General features: G+C 49.1%; 1 protein-coding gene across 4 annotated transcripts in view; it reads left to right on the top strand.

The window, feature by feature from the left end:
- Nucleotides 1-12,827, top strand: part of AHCYL1 (adenosylhomocysteinase like 1) — a 45,361-nt gene extending 32,534 nt beyond the window's left edge. For all 4 annotated transcript variants that reach the window (XM_090025810.1, XM_090025808.1, XM_090025809.1 and 1 more), the window contains exons 10-17: nucleotides 878-966; nucleotides 2,026-2,096; nucleotides 3,122-3,216; nucleotides 3,415-3,513; nucleotides 7,017-7,085; nucleotides 8,274-8,352; nucleotides 9,823-9,943; nucleotides 10,315-12,827. In XM_090025810.1, the coding sequence (XP_089881936.1) occupies nucleotides 878-966; nucleotides 2,026-2,096; nucleotides 3,122-3,216; nucleotides 3,415-3,513; nucleotides 7,017-7,085; nucleotides 8,274-8,352; nucleotides 9,823-9,943; nucleotides 10,315-10,321 (630 nt within the window). In that variant the 3' untranslated portion in view covers nucleotides 10,322-12,827. The remainder of the gene's footprint in view (nucleotides 1-877; nucleotides 967-2,025; nucleotides 2,097-3,121; nucleotides 3,217-3,414; nucleotides 3,514-7,016; nucleotides 7,086-8,273; nucleotides 8,353-9,822; nucleotides 9,944-10,314) is intronic.
- The last annotated feature ends 2,142 nt before the right edge of the window (nucleotides 12,828-14,969 follow it).

The following is a 14,969-nucleotide window of genomic DNA, read 5'->3' as shown; positions in this document are numbered from 1 at the left end:
AATGGGGATTTGTGCATCTTTCTTCTGAGTCATTGGAGAAGAGGTACCACAAAGCAGGAAGCTGAACGTATGGTATCTGTGTGCGTATTTATCTTAAAGGCTGTGTCCAGCATAGTTGGGGCACTAGCAGTAGCGGTCAGTGCTCTTTTCCCCTGGAATATGCTTGTTAGCTTGTTTTTGCACCAAAGGAGCCCGAACTTTGCCTAACTAAGAAGCCACGCTGGCAATCTGGCAACAGCCCACACGTTGCATGTAATTTGCCTGTCTGCTCAGAACAAGCTGCCACATTGCATGCTGGGATCTGTAGTCTCATCAGCCTGTTTTGCCATATTAAACATGAGATGCCAGAGGCTGGAGAGTGGAGCCATCCTGTCCACCCCATGTACGTGCTGGAGCGTTACAAATTCACCGCTGCTATTTTATCTTATTTTATTTTTTAAGGAAGAACGTTTGGAGGTTCACACAGATCCCGGTCTGAACGTATTTACTTTCAAAATAAAAGTGAGATGGGATCCCTGTGGCTTTAATGTCTGTTTTGACAGCTTAATGTGTTCCTCCTGGAACCCTTCTGTCTGCTGGATGTTATTCCAAAGGCAGGAGCTCCAAGCAGGTGGTCTTGGAAAGATGTTTAGATGAGGGGAAGATCTGGGTTCTAAAGAGCAAGTGCCTATGGGCAAGTATGTTGTAAAGCTGTTGCAGCACGCCTCTGCTCCTGAGCTGGGGTTTGAGCTGGTTCTTGGCAATTGGCAGGTATCTGATTAGAATCTTGCTCAGATCACAGACACCTATAATTATAACACGAGTGCCTGTGTGGCCTGTCAGTGGGCACCTAGTAGTTCCTGTGTTTTGAGGCTTTTTCACGTCGTTTGTGTTGCAGGTTGGAAAGGGTTGCTGTGCAGCCCTGAAGGCCCTAGGAGCCATAGTCTACATCACCGAGATCGACCCTATCTGTGCTCTCCAAGCCTGGTAAGAGGTGGAGTGTTAAATGCTGCTGAGTGAGAATCTCTCACTGTCTGTCTGGCCTCTTAAGCTTTGTCTCCACTTTTTAAAGTTGAATCTGAAATCCATTTTCTTAGCCCAAGATGCACGAGGTTCCTCTGCATTACCTCATGGGGCGATCACTCAGACTCAGATGGAAACAATAGTGAGCACACTGATTCTTAGAAGGGCTGTACACAAGGAAGCTTCCTCTTCCTCAAATAAAGCCATTCTGAGAATCAGCTGGCTGACTGTGTGTTTCAGCTTTTGTGCTTGGCTCTAATTACAGGCATTTGAGAGAGCCAGCAGTGTACAGGGAGTTGTGGGATCACTGTTGACAGCTTTCGTCAGCCATGCCCTGTACAGCTTGGGCGGATTTTGAACGCACTGCGTGGGTGGAGCAGACCAGGGGAAGCTTGACCTTGCTCAGGATTGCATCTGGGGGTGAGCTAAAGGGGCTTTTAATATGGATTCGGTCTCAAGAGATCAATCCTAAGTGCAAGACTGGGTAGCCATTGAGACCAGCCCTTTGATCAAGCTCTAAGGAGAAGTGAAACTAGCTTGCTCAGGAAGGTTCCTTCTTCGCCCAGAGCCTCATAACCCATGGGTTAGACTTCTAGGAGGCTGGAAATCTTGTGGTAGACTTTCGTAGCCTTTGAGTTCCTGTATCCTTCGCTCAGATCAATCAACAGGGTCTACATAAAATGATTGCTAGGTGCCTTCAAGCTAGCTAGTGAGAAGGATGGCTTGAGAATCCATTGCTTTCCGATATTCCAACCTGGATGTGAGCATCACAGATTTCTTTAGTTGCCCCATGACATCCGTAACTGTGGGTTTTACAAAAGATCCTTTCTACAGAGTTCACCATGCAATAATGTACTCTGGTTATTTTCTTGCCTTCCCAAAAGGGCATGGATGGGAAGTCTGCAACAGTTATGTAACCAGAGCAGACCTTGCAGTGCTGTTGCATTTCTTCCTGGCTTCAGCTTTCCAGGGAAGTGGAGTGCATCATTTTCTCGTCTCACTCTCCCCTTTTCCTTTTGCCAGCATGGACGGCTTCCGGGTGGTGAAACTCAATGAAGTCATCCGTCAGGTGGATGTTGTTATAACCTGCACAGGTAGGACATGTGGGAGGAAAGGTGGTGGCTGATGCTTGCTTCAGGTAAAAGAAACTTCTGAGGAATTGTTTTGCATCCATGTACAAGGTGATGATTATCTCCACTGGTATCTGGAAGGATCCCCATATGCTCATTCTTCTGATGTGTTACAAATGCAGCCTTCCTTTCTTTTTCATATCCTAGCAACAAGGTATTTAGCAGAATTTGCAGATCCATTGGCATTTGATAGGCCAGGCCATGAATGCTTCTGCTGTGGCCTTGAATTTGTGACCTCTGAGCTGTCAACCATGTGTGTTAGCACCTGTTCCACCTCAGCTCTCACATGTGGCCTGAGGAGTAGCAATTGTGACTCCTGAAATCACCTGCCTCTGGGTGGTGAGCTGCAGAACCAGCTCCACTAGTTCAGCTGCTAGCAGGAGGTAATCAAACTAGTCCAGGTCCCCCATGGCAGTTAGTACAGGGCAAAGTGAGGGAAAAGTTGGATCCATTGCTGTGTCTTGGTGTAAAAAATGTGAGCTATGTTTGCTAGGGGGCAGGGTGCATCAGGGTGACTCCTGGGTTCACTGGGAAGAAACAGAGGTCATCCCTAAGCATATGTATTTCCCCTGTCGTTTGGGGGTCATTATTGCCTGGGGAACTTTACCATCCAGAGCCACTGGTGTGGATCCCTAAAAAGAATCTCTCAGTGCCATAGCCAGCTAAGCTGGCAGAGGTCATGCCTATGCTTACATTAATCAGCAGGAAGTAACCCCAAGATCAGTCTTCATCTGGGGCTGCTGCTGCTCCTCCTTTTCTCCCTTGTCTCTTTCCCTTCCCATCTTTATAGCGGTGTGTGTCAGCCAGCCTGCCCTGCTAGACTGTCAGGGTGATCACCCTGGCTGGACTGTTCGCTCGTTCTGTTTGAGGCTTGCAATCTTTGTGAGACTTGAGGCTGCAATCTTCAGCCCATCAAATGGAGGGAGGTGTTGGTAGATGTCCTTGTAGTCACTTTGGGTTTACGTTAGCTGCTGCTTTTTTCCCTGCAGGAAACAAGAATGTGGTGACCAGGGAACATCTGGATCGAATGAAGAACAGCTGCATTGTGTGTAACATGGGCCATTCCAACACAGAAATTGATGTGGTGAGTAGCTGCAGCATCTGTCTTGGTTGGTTCTTGAGCCACAACTTCATTGCTGAGTTCAGACCAACCCACTGGTGATGATCCCCTGCCTTCTTACTTCCTCACTTCGGGAGCTAGCTTCTGTCCCTTTCCACAGTGATCTACGGAAGGCAGTCAGTAAGTGATAACTCTGGCTTGTTTCTCTCTCTTCCTGTGCAGACTAGTCTCCGTACCCCAGAGCTGACTTGGGAACGTGTACGCTCACAGGTGGACCACGTCATCTGGCCAGATGGCAAGCGGGTGGTGCTGCTGGCTGAGGTATGTCCTTGAAGATGGGCTATGGATGCGGCAGCAGTGTCAGTGTTGAGGCATTACATTGTATGGAGACCCTGTACAGGGACAGGATAGGAAAGAGAGGTGGGGGAGTGGTGCTCTATATTAAGGAGGAATACACATTCTTGTCAATTAGCAAGGAGTCAGGGGAGGGGCACCCTGAAGTGCTTTGGGTTAGAGTACAAGGCAGTTGAGGGGAAAGGGACTTAACGGTGGGGGTCTACTACAGACCTCCCAACCAGGGAGAAGAGCTTGACCAGGATTTCTTGGGTCAGCTCACAGAGGTAGTGAAGGCTAAGGATGTGGTAGTCATGGGGGACCTGAATTTCCCGGACATCTGCTGGGAAGAAGAGTCAGCCAGGTCTGACCGCTCACGTAGGTCCTTGGCCAGAGTGCAGGACCTCCATCTAACCCAGGAGGGGCACAGCCCCACCAGGGGGGACGCCTTGTTGGACCTAGTGCTGGCCACGGGTGATGACCTGGTGAGGGGGCTGCGGGTGCTCAACCACCTGGGCGACAGCGAACATCGCCTGCTGGGATTCACCATCCAGCGCAAGGTGGCAAGGCATGCAGTAAGGCAGCGGCCCTAGATTTTAGGAGGGCGGACTTCAAGGAGTTAAGGAGGATAGTTGGAGAAGAGCTGAGGTCCCGGAGGGGACGGGAGCCGGGTGTCCAAGGAGAGTGGTCACTCCTTAAGGAGACGATCCTCCAAGCCCAAAGGAAGGTAATCCCAATGAGGATCAAAGGGAGCAGGAGAGCACACAAGCCTCCGTGGCTCACCAAAAGCATCCGGGAATGTCTCCTTGCTAAAAAGGAGGCTTACACCCAATGGAAAGAAGGGGTCATCACCAGGGAGGACTATTCAGTAGTTACTTGGGGATGTAGGGGGGTAGTTAGGAAGGCCAAGGCGGAGATGGAACTGGGACTAGCTTCCCACATTAAGGACAGTAAGAAGTCCTTTTTTAAATACATAGGGGGTAAAAAGAAGGTCCCGGGTAATGTGGGGCCCTTGCAGGACGCGATGGGAAACTTAATCGTCACACCAGATGGCAAAGCTAACATGCTTAATGATTTCTTTGCCTCTGTCTTCCTAAGTAGGAACCAGAACAGCCACCTCCCTGCTGGGCTCCCCTTGGGCCCCGGGGGAGGCACACCTGGGCCACGGGTTAGCGAGGATTTAGTTAGGCAGCTTCTGGAGGGTTTGGACTTATTCAAGTCAGCCAGCCCGGACGATCTCCACCCTAGAGTTCTAAAGGAACTGGCCGAGGTCATTGCAGGACCCCTGGCACGGCTTTATGAGCACTCATGGTGCTCTGGAGAGGTACCGGAGGACTGGAAGAGGGCCAGTGTGGTCCCCATCTTCAAAAAAGGCAGGAAGGAGGACCCGGGAAGCTATAGGCCAGTTAGTCTTACCTTGATCCTAGGCAAGCTGTTTGAGAAAATTATTCTGGCGCACATCCAGGAGAGGCCAGCAGGTGACTGCATGCTTAGGGGCAACCAACACGGGTTCATCAGTGGCAGGTCCTGTCAGACCAACCTGGTGGCCTTCTACGATCAGATCACCAGATCATTAGATGCAGGGGTAGCAGTGGACATCGTCTTCCTGGACTTCCGGAAGGCTTTTGACACTGTCTCTCACCCCGTTCTCATTAAGAAACCGGGGGGCTGTGGTGTAGACACCCACACAGTCAAATGGGTCGCCAACTGGCTGGAGGGCCGCACCCAGAGGGTGGTAGTGGATGGGTCCTTCTCAACCTGGAGGGACGTGGGCAGCGGGGTCCCCCAGGGCTCGGTCCTCAGGCCCGCACTGTTCAACATCTTCATCAGTGATTTGGATGAGGGGGTAAAAAGCACCCTGTTCAAATTTGCTGATGACACTAAGATGTGGGGGGACGTGGCCACACTGGAAGGATGCAACAGGCTACAATCAGACCTAGACAGGTTACAAGGGTGGGCGGACGAGAATAGGATGGGTTTCAACACAGACAAGTGCAAGGTGATGCACCTCGGGAGGAACAACCGGCACCATACCTACAGGTTAGGGAACTCCCCTCTTGTCAGCACGGAGGCGGAAAAGGATCTGGGGGTTGTCATTGCCTCCAAGATGAACATGGGCCGGCAGTGTGGGGACGCGGTCAGGAAGGCCAACCGCACCTTGTTGTGCATCCACAGATGCTTCTCGAGCAGGTCCAGGGAGGTGATCCTCCCCCTCTATGCGGCACTGGTCAGGCCGCAGCTGGAGTACTGCGTCCAGTTCTGGGCGCCGCACTTCAAGAGGGATGTGGACAGCATGGAGAGGGTCCAGAGGAGGCCGCTCGCATGATCAGGGGGCAACAGGGCAGGGCCTATGAGGGGGGGCTGTGGGACCTGAACCTGTTCAGCCTCCAAAAGAGAAGGCTGAGGGGGGATCTTGTGGCCTGTTACAAACTAGTCAGGGGGGATCAGCAGGCATTGGGGGAGTCACTGTTTCCCCGAGCACCGCCAGGAGTGACCAGGAATAACCGTCACAAGCTGGCAGAGGGTAGGTTTAGGCTAGATATCAGGAGGCGCTACTTCACGGTCAGGGCGGCTAGGGTCTGGAACCAGCTTCCAAGGGAAGTGGTGCTGGCTCCTACCCTGGGGGTGTTTAAGAGGAGGCTGGATGAACACCTTGCTGGGGTTGTTTGACCCCAGTACTCTTTCCTGCCACGGCAGGGGGTCGGATTAGATGATCTGCTCAGGTGCCTTCCGACCCTAGAAACTATGAAACATCTGTTTCTGCATCCCAGGAGAAAGTTGTAGGCAGATTTGGAGTTGGAAATTGGCTAGATACCAAGCTATGGTATAATAACTAAGACCAGTATCTGTGGTGGAAGTGTCTTGGCTTGTGAGGCAGAAGATTATGGCCATAGAACTAGTATAGTCACAAGGTTTCTTGGCTTGAGTTTTCTCAAAGGGGTAGGCAGGACCTATGAACACAATGGTGTCTTGATAGCCAGTTACCTGCAGGCTTATTCTTAACAACCAGGGTTTATGCCTACCAATTAAATCAATGCAGACTATATCTTGATTTAGGAAGGACCAATAAGCTATTAAATGGGTCATTTTTTTCCTTCCTGTTCAATCAATCAGTCTTAATTCTCTGGGCATAGCACAGATTTGCTGCTGGAATCGTAGGCGCCAACTTTTATTTTTGCTGGGGGAGGTGGGGGGGGTGAGGGCTAAGATGATGGACCTGTGGCCCCAGCTCCCCAGTGTGTGGGCAGGAGGGTTGTGGGCACAGGTGATGCATGGGGGGTAGGAGGGGGGCACAGGCGATCCTAGGGGTGGGGGACAGCAGGACCTGCCTCCAAGGAATGAATCCAAATGGGGAACGTGAGTGAGTCTGGGCTGATTGATGCCATGGACTGGCAGCTTTAATAAGTGTGAAGAATCGTGGCTGAGAGGGCAGTGGGGATTCTGAGCTTCCAGTGCACTGAGTTTGGCCTTCATCCTGTTGTCCTTTTCAGGGTCGTCTTCTCAACCTGAGCTGTTCGACGGTTCCCACCTTTGTTTTGTCCATCACTGCCACCACTCAGGTTTGTTCAAGAAACATTTCATCACCTGGCCCGCCCAGCGCTCCCTTTACACATGGGGGAGTTAGCAGTCCATGGCCTCCTGTGGTCTTGGTGTTGAGAGAGAGCCCTTGGGCAGCAAGTGCTTTCACTGACTTGCAAGGCTTCAGCTGCTTGTGGTTTTTTAGAACTGTTATTTCTTGGAACTGGGCTTGGATGAAATAGTGTTCAAGTGGCTTTTGGCCACCTCAGTGTCACCTCAGATGGGTGCCCATCACCGTGGCCACTTGTATTTTTCATTATGGGTCCAACTTTATAAGCTCTGCTCTTGCAAATTTGATGGAGAGCTGACTGCACTTGGCCTTGTGCAACAGGTAGCCAAGATTATCTCGGCCCTGGTGTAAGCCAAAGAAATGGGCACAATGGGAAATCCAGTTGTAGCAAATGGACAAACTTCATCTAAAGTAAAGCTTGCTGAGTACGGCAGAAGGGAGTTGTAGGGGAATTGTTATGTGAATTGCTGTTTCTGGCAGCCGTAGGATTTTTAAGAGAATGTTATCATTGGTTTACTTCTCTACCATATCTGCAGTTCACTTATACCAAGCAAACAGGTTGAACCAGTGGTGCTCAGCCTTTCATCACTGGGTCAAATGAGGAGCATGGGGCTGAGCAGGCTGGATAAAAACCTGTGTGCCAGGATTGGGCCCCGCACCACCTCTGCCCACTAGGATTGGGCTCTGAGGGCCCCTTGCTGGCCCCATTCAATCCCGTACGTGGGGCCCAGGCTGTAGTGGCCCCATGCCACCCCACATGCCCAACCTGGCATGCAGGTTCATGCCCTGCGAGCTTCCCTATGGACTCATAAGGAGTCCTGCAGGCTGGGTGACACAGTGCCAGGGGCTAGAGATTGAGCAGCCTTGGTTTGGGCAATTAAAAGGGGCTGCTCACTTTCCCTCTCCAGTTCTAAAGCAGCAGCACTTAAAATGCGGGTGCAAGGACAGAAACGTTTCCCCTCAATCAGAACCATTTAATTGCTGATGGGTTTTGTAGGAGGCAGAACTGTGGGCCAAGACTGATTTCACACTGTCCCTCTAACTCACAGCTGATGAATTGTTCTTGTGGCTGCATGGCAGAAACCATGGGTAGCTCTTCTTTTGTTAATGCTGTTGCACTCCGTTTCCATGACTGACTGACTCTGTATGATCCCTGTAGGCTCTGGCTTTGATTGAGCTCTACAATGCTCCTGAGGGACGTTACAAACAAGACGTGTATCTGCTGCCTAAGAAAATGGGTGAGTAAAGGGAACTGCTTGATCTTGAATGACATTACAAGGGGTCTGTAGAGTCCTGTAGGCTTTGATCAGAACCCTGCTAGGTTGTTAGCAATCACAATCTTGCCATACTTTTTCAGTGCTCTCTGGTTCATTTCTTGCTCCTTATAGGAAAGGGAACCTGGCGTCCAAAGGGACAGTGCAAGATTGTTCAGCAGAGGTTGCCAAAGCATATGGGGGTTGGGGGGCCTTGCTGTTTGTGGTGACAATGTGTGTGCGCCTTTAGTGAGCTGGTGCTCTCTGCTGACCAGCTTGTTTGGATTTGTCTTTGTTCTTGAACGTTTCCTCTGCCTTCTCAAAGAGTGAAAGGGGCTTATTCTGCCTGACAGGGCTCTAAGCCACAGTTTTCTTCCCTGCCCAGTTTGCATCAGTTTGCTCTTCTCTCTGTGCTGGGAGATCAGGAAGATTATTTTAAATATTAAGACTAAGGTTTGAAGCAGAAATATGTAGCTGGTGTGAAGGCCATGTTACCATTAGTGGTAGCTTTTGTGGCAACTAAGAGGAGTGGCAGCTCAGCTTCAGATACAGCATGTTGGGAGCTGTAGCCTAACTTAGCTTGAGTGAGTGCAGTCAGTCAACATCAGTGTTAACCATATTTACATGAAATCTAGGAAGGTGGGTTAAAAGCAGTTATCTTTTGTAGCAGGCCTCTGCACACTGCTGCTTGGCGCATTGGTGCTTTTTGATCTTAACGGGGTACTTCTTACACAATGGAAAGCCTAGAGGTGACTCTTGATAAAGCACGGCACCTCTAAGCAAGTAGCCTTACCTTGCACTTTACACATTTGAACTTTGGCCAATCGCATTGTTTGTCTAACAACAGCCTGGAAGTGCCCCATCAACCGTTTAAATATCTGCTTATGCCATTAGCACATACTAATGCTGGGTGGCGACAAGGCTTTTTAGAGCCGTTAACATGCATCACCTCAAGCATGGGGCTTGTTGTTTTGGAACAAACTGATCAATCTGCTTTGATGCATCGGAGAAAGATAAGTCCTATAACTGCAAGGCCATCCCGTGGGGTGATTTCTTCCTGACTTGACACTGGCAATCCTTCTGCCCTGAAATATGAAGCTTGGGCATCCTTGTAACTCCCAGCTCATTCAGCCTGTAATCTTATATCCCTTCTCAGTGCCCTTCCTCCACCTAATCTATGCAGTTTTTCGTAGCCTGAGACCTACAATGCAAAATGTTCTTCTGTCGTAAATGGGATCTAGTCTATCAATTTCTTGAGACACAACTTTTTATTAGGTTTATCTGGCACTCTAATCCCATCCACTGTATTCTGAATCAGTTCATCTACTGCACTTATCCAAAAAGTGTGGGTGCCATAGAGTAGTATGTCATCACACTGTCAGTCCTGTAGAGTGTGCTTAGAAGAGTAAGTTCACCTAACCTAATTTCCTCTGGTTTCATCTTTACTCTGCTCAGATGAATATGTTGCCAGCTTGCACCTGCCTTCTTTTGATGCCCATCTGACGGAGCTATCGGACGATCAAGCAAAATATATGGGACTCAACAAAAACGGGCCTTTCAAACCCAACTATTATAGGTAACTTTTGTGTTTGGGGGGATTAAAGAATCTGTCTGATATCTTCTGATGCTCCTTTTCAGTGGTAGGATCATGGGATGAGCCTCTATTGTGAGCCAGCATGCTTTGGGTTGGGTTATTTTCTCCTAGTGCTGTCTAGCTGACTGGGACACAGACCAGAATCCTCCTAGCTCTGGAGAGGTTTGGATAATTAGCTAAGATGAAGGTGTGGAGCTGATGCTTCGGTCGGTTGGGAAATTGCCATTGGAGGGGACAAGAACTCTGATACATGGAGGGGAAACGGTTCTTTGCAGTTGCAAGGTTTTGCTTTGATGTTGGTCCCCAGACAGTACTCAGTGCCTGACTGGTCTCCCCCTTTCCTTCCATTACAGATACTGATGGACCATAATGGTGAAGGACCAGACCACACGAGACAATTTAGAGATTATTTTTAAAGATCATTTTATTTTGTTTTACTCCTTTTCTTTTCTTTTTTTAAGCTGTTTTTATTTTTCTTTTATCTGCGTGATTTTAATGTTGCTTTTTTGTTTGACTTTTTTCATGTGATCGCATCTTTCTCTGTCTGATCCTGGCAGAAAACCTGGGATTTGCTTTACTGCTTCATGGCCAAAACCAGCATGGTTTCAGGCTTTCACTCATGGAAGGGTTTCCTTTCCTGATCATGAAGAGCGATTAATTCCTGCGGTGGTTTTTACCTTTTCCAGTGCACCTTAGCTGGGATACCTGAAAATACTGATATACTGTACTATATGTTTTTTTTTCTGTGCAGGATTATCTGCAACTTCTAAATTGCCTTAACGAGCCCAGTTTTTAGCTGCTAGTTCAGTGCATTGGAGCAGAGCGGCACCTAATGGCCAGCTAGGGAATTGGTGAATAACCCCAGACCAAATTTCCTATGTGGAGGTGGTTTGGAGCCTGGTAAGGGTAAGCCTCAGTGGGTGTTATCTATTCTGTTTCAGGTGCTAATCTGAATTTGAATGGGGATTGGTAACCAGCATAATCCTCATTTTCCTAGGTATTTTTTTTTTTTAGCCAAACTGCACCTTATTTGAGTTTAAAAAATCATTTTTTCCTTTCATTTTTGAGCCTAAAATGTTTTAATGGAAGTGTTTCTGAGCGGAAACACTGTAGATCTGTTGGGGGCAGCTAAGAACATGCTGCTGCCCATCCAGCTAAGGGCAGTTCCTGTTGGAGGGCTCCAGTGTGCGTTGGAGCCTCCCATGAACTCCCTAGGCTTCTAAGCAGAAGTGAGTTTAGACACGGAGATGGCCCTTCCTGCTCCTGTCCCCTGCTTAACATGGGAGACATTTGATGATGTAGCACCTTTTTCTGTCAGCTTTTCTAGCGGCGTAGCTCTCATGCTGAAGTCTAAATCCTGTGGCTGATGGACCGTTCTGCAAAGCACTTAGCTCCATCTTCAGGCTCTGTTCATAGCAACTGAACGTTGGAGGCAGAATCCTTGGCCAACTGCACTGCTGTTTTCTAAAGCCTTTCAGCTGCTTTAATCAGCTCTTCCCTCCCTAGCCCCTTAGGTGGCAGGTTGTCCTATTTTACTTGGTTCAACATATTCCGGCTCCGTGCAAAAGGGCCAAAATGCCTCTGTGGTTTTTCAGCCCTTGGCCCCAAACTTAATGTGACAAAAATTACAGCACAAAATGTACAGCCTTGATTTTAGTTCAGTGCTCAGTGAATGTACAAATGAAAGAGCTCCAGGGACCCAGCTCACAAAGGGATTTCTGCTGAGCATGTGGCATTGGTCCAGGTACTTCCAATTCTGCTAGAATCTGCTGGTACAAAGACAATCAAGGTGCTACAGTGGACCGCAGCCATCACCTCTTGTGCTCCCTTGCTATCAGAAGTCACTTTCTGGCCAATCTTGCCCACATACAGAGGATGCATTCCTAGTGCTCTCTTTAAGAAACCTACTTCTGCTTGTTTGTGGGTGATGCTGGCTGCTTGCTCTGTCTAGGAGATAAAAGCTCTTAGTTGATCAGAACAGAGGCTAAGTTAAGATTAAAAGGGGTAGCTCACTTTCCCAAAACCATGCAGTGCCTCCAGTGGCTAGTCTCTTATTTCCCCACTCTCTTCTTTACAGTCCAGCACAGCCCCTTGGTCATCTTTTCTGCCCCTTCTCTGAGATGCACGTAGCTGCTTCGCTGACTCATTGCTGCCTTTGGCTGCCTCTGACTGCCAGACCGGCTTCCAAAGGACCATGCCTTGAGTATAAGGATTGCTGTAGTCTGCCCATGTACCCCTTCCTCCGCAGCCTGGATTTCCACTGAACCAACAAGTCTGTGATCTCTTGTGGGCGGGGGCTGGGGGTCTTGCTCTCCTTTTCTCTCGCCCAGTGAAGAAGATACGGCTGGGAGCATGGGGAAGCTCTCTTAATTGTTGATGCAATCCAGAGGGTTTGCCATGTACCAGGACTCTCTGGTTTGCGCTTTCCCTCCTCGCTTTGTACACGCATAGGAAGCTCCTGTAATCGCAGCCCTGGATCTCAGAGCAGACTTGGTCTCCCACTCAACCAAGTAGAGCCCACATATGTTCCTAAATGTTTGCCCTTGTGACTGTCGGGGGGGGTGGGATCCTGGCCAGTTCCAGAGTCCAGACCCCTCTGTTCCATTTGTCTGTCTCAGTGTTAGTGTCAAAAGGAATCTTAGCTTAAGGGCTTCATCTCTGTATAAGCCATGTAACAAAAGGACACAATGGAACAAATGGTCCCATGTCTAGGGAAACCTTGATTCTGTCAGAGGGAGCATGTTCTCATCGACCTGGGAGGGATAGGTTTATTTTGTATATGAATGATTTTTAATGAATGCAATATTAATCCTTGCAGATGAGCAATAAATCATTACAGTCTAATTAAAAATGATTAGAAAAACCACATCTCTTGCCTGGGAGGCTTCTTTTAAAGACGTAGCCTGGCACCGTCTCATCAGCAGGTCAGCTGTTGCCGTTTTGGGCATGGGAACAGAGCTGTTGGTTGTCCCTTTTAATCAGGACCTGCTCAAACAAACACATGGTGGCACACACTTCATCCTCGGCAGCATAACTGAGCGGGTGGTGGGGAGAAGGAGTACAAAAGTAGCCATTGCCACAGTGGAGGTTGATCATGCCTGCACTGTGCGACGGCTCCAGGTGTAGAGTTGCACTGCCTCTGTTCATCCTCCTGATGAGGTGGTCAGACCTTAAATGAAGGGCTGTGACCAGAGTAACCAGTAGGTTTCTTATGGATGCAAAGCAATGACCTTGGAGATGCAAGTCTTTCATCTGCATTTACTAGGTTCATTCAGACACACTGGACTCCTTCTGTACAGCCCCGCTGACATGGGCTCTGCTACTGAGCTGTGTTATACTGGCGTAGGATACTGATGCGTCAGGCTCCTGTTATGACCAGCAAATTCTGAAGCAAATTACTAAAGGAATCTGCCTGCTCATACAGATGTCACCTAGTGTTTGTTTAACTAATGTCCCTTCAAGGTCCCTTTACAAGATGCCTACAAGCCTGCTGATGTTCAACACAGTCCTGTGGATGAGGTTTTAGAGCAGCAATTCCCACCCTTTTTAGACAGTGGACCGGCAAACTGTGGGCCAGTATATTGCAGTCTGGAAGCGATGGGCATAGTGCAGACTGGCAGCCAACCCTTTTTTATATACGCAGTATAAAAAAGGGTTGGCTGCTGGTCGGCAGCATGCCAGTCACTTGGATTTCCGGTCCGGCAGCCAAGCCTTCGCGGACATGGCCCTGGGGTTGGGAACCTGTTTTGGAGGATGGGAACTGTGAGTCAAAACACTTGATGACCACCCACTCTGATTTTTTTCCCCCTTCAGTCCTTGCTGCTCCCTGGAGGTGCAGTGCAGATATATTTGATGACAAGGTGCTTAGCCCTGCTTGGGGGCTCCCTGAAGAAATCAGGTTTAAAATTGAACACCCTTCCTCTCAGGGCTGGGATGCCTAAAATGGTTCAGATTCCAATGTAACCAGTTTGCCAGCCTTGTTACTACTGACACAGCATGTCCAGGGTTAGCGTCTGCCAAGGATACACTGGGTGGGGAAATCTAGAGATGTGGATCCTATTTGTGGCTTCAATTTCTTCACATAAACACTAGTGCTGATCTTTTTCCCTTTGGGCGAAGCACTGACGCCTCTAAGTGAAAAGCACCAGGGAAGCAAGAAGATGAAACAACCAGGCTCAGACTGGAGTTCCTTCCCCTGCTTTTTTTTTAAAACATTTTTCTTTATCACTGAGGTCGGCTGAGGTGCATGACTGCAGTTCAAAGTCAGCTGAGCAACCTTCATGAAGCTTTGTTGCAGACAAGTGCTGGTGCCATGTTTCCCCTCCATCTGCCCGCTCTATTTTGCGTTGCCAGGGTTGGTAACAAAATCCTGCTCGGTTAGTGGTGTGGGGAGGAGGAACTTTGCCAGTGTCAATATGCCTACTTTTCTGAACAAAGCTGCTTGGGGCCACTGTGGCCTTTTGGAGCCTGTGTACTGGGAGCTGTTTGGACCCCCAGGTCTCTTATTAGCCTGGTTGCTGGTATTTTAATAACCACTTGATATCAAGAGAATGGGAACACCTTAAGCCACTTTTAAAACAGGGCAGTGGGCATAGACCCTAGGAGGTAGCCTCACTTGGGCTTGGACCCTCATAATCGAGCTAAGCAGGAGCTGGTTACATATGAGCAACCTCCTACCGCCCGTCTGCTCTAGAGCCTGCTGTGAGCTGCCTGCCACCTTATGCCAAAGCTGCTTGCGTGGATGAACGTGCATGCCCTGAGCAAGCAATGCAAAGAAGGGTGTTGCTATTTCTGCCCCTGGTGCCCCCAGGACTTCCAACTGTTGGCTTGCAGCTTACAAGGCTACACGGCTCCAAGCGGGCATTGTGGCACTTGCTGTTCTACCAGGCCAAACTCTGGTGCTGTCCGGTCCCCTTCTTTTCAGAGCCAGACTAAAAACACCAAATGGGTGACTGGGCTCTGCCTGTGAAGCTGCACGTAGCCCACGCTGCAGAGAGCCAAACCAATG

The sequence above is a fragment of the Crocodylus siamensis genome, chromosome 13 (genome assembly GCF_052110815.1).
Source record: "Crocodylus siamensis isolate JL-2025a chromosome 13, ASM5211081v1, whole genome shotgun sequence".
NCBI classification, from domain to species: Eukaryota; Metazoa; Chordata; order Crocodylia; family Crocodylidae; genus Crocodylus; species Crocodylus siamensis.
This window is presented reverse-complemented; position numbering and strand designations above follow the sequence as displayed.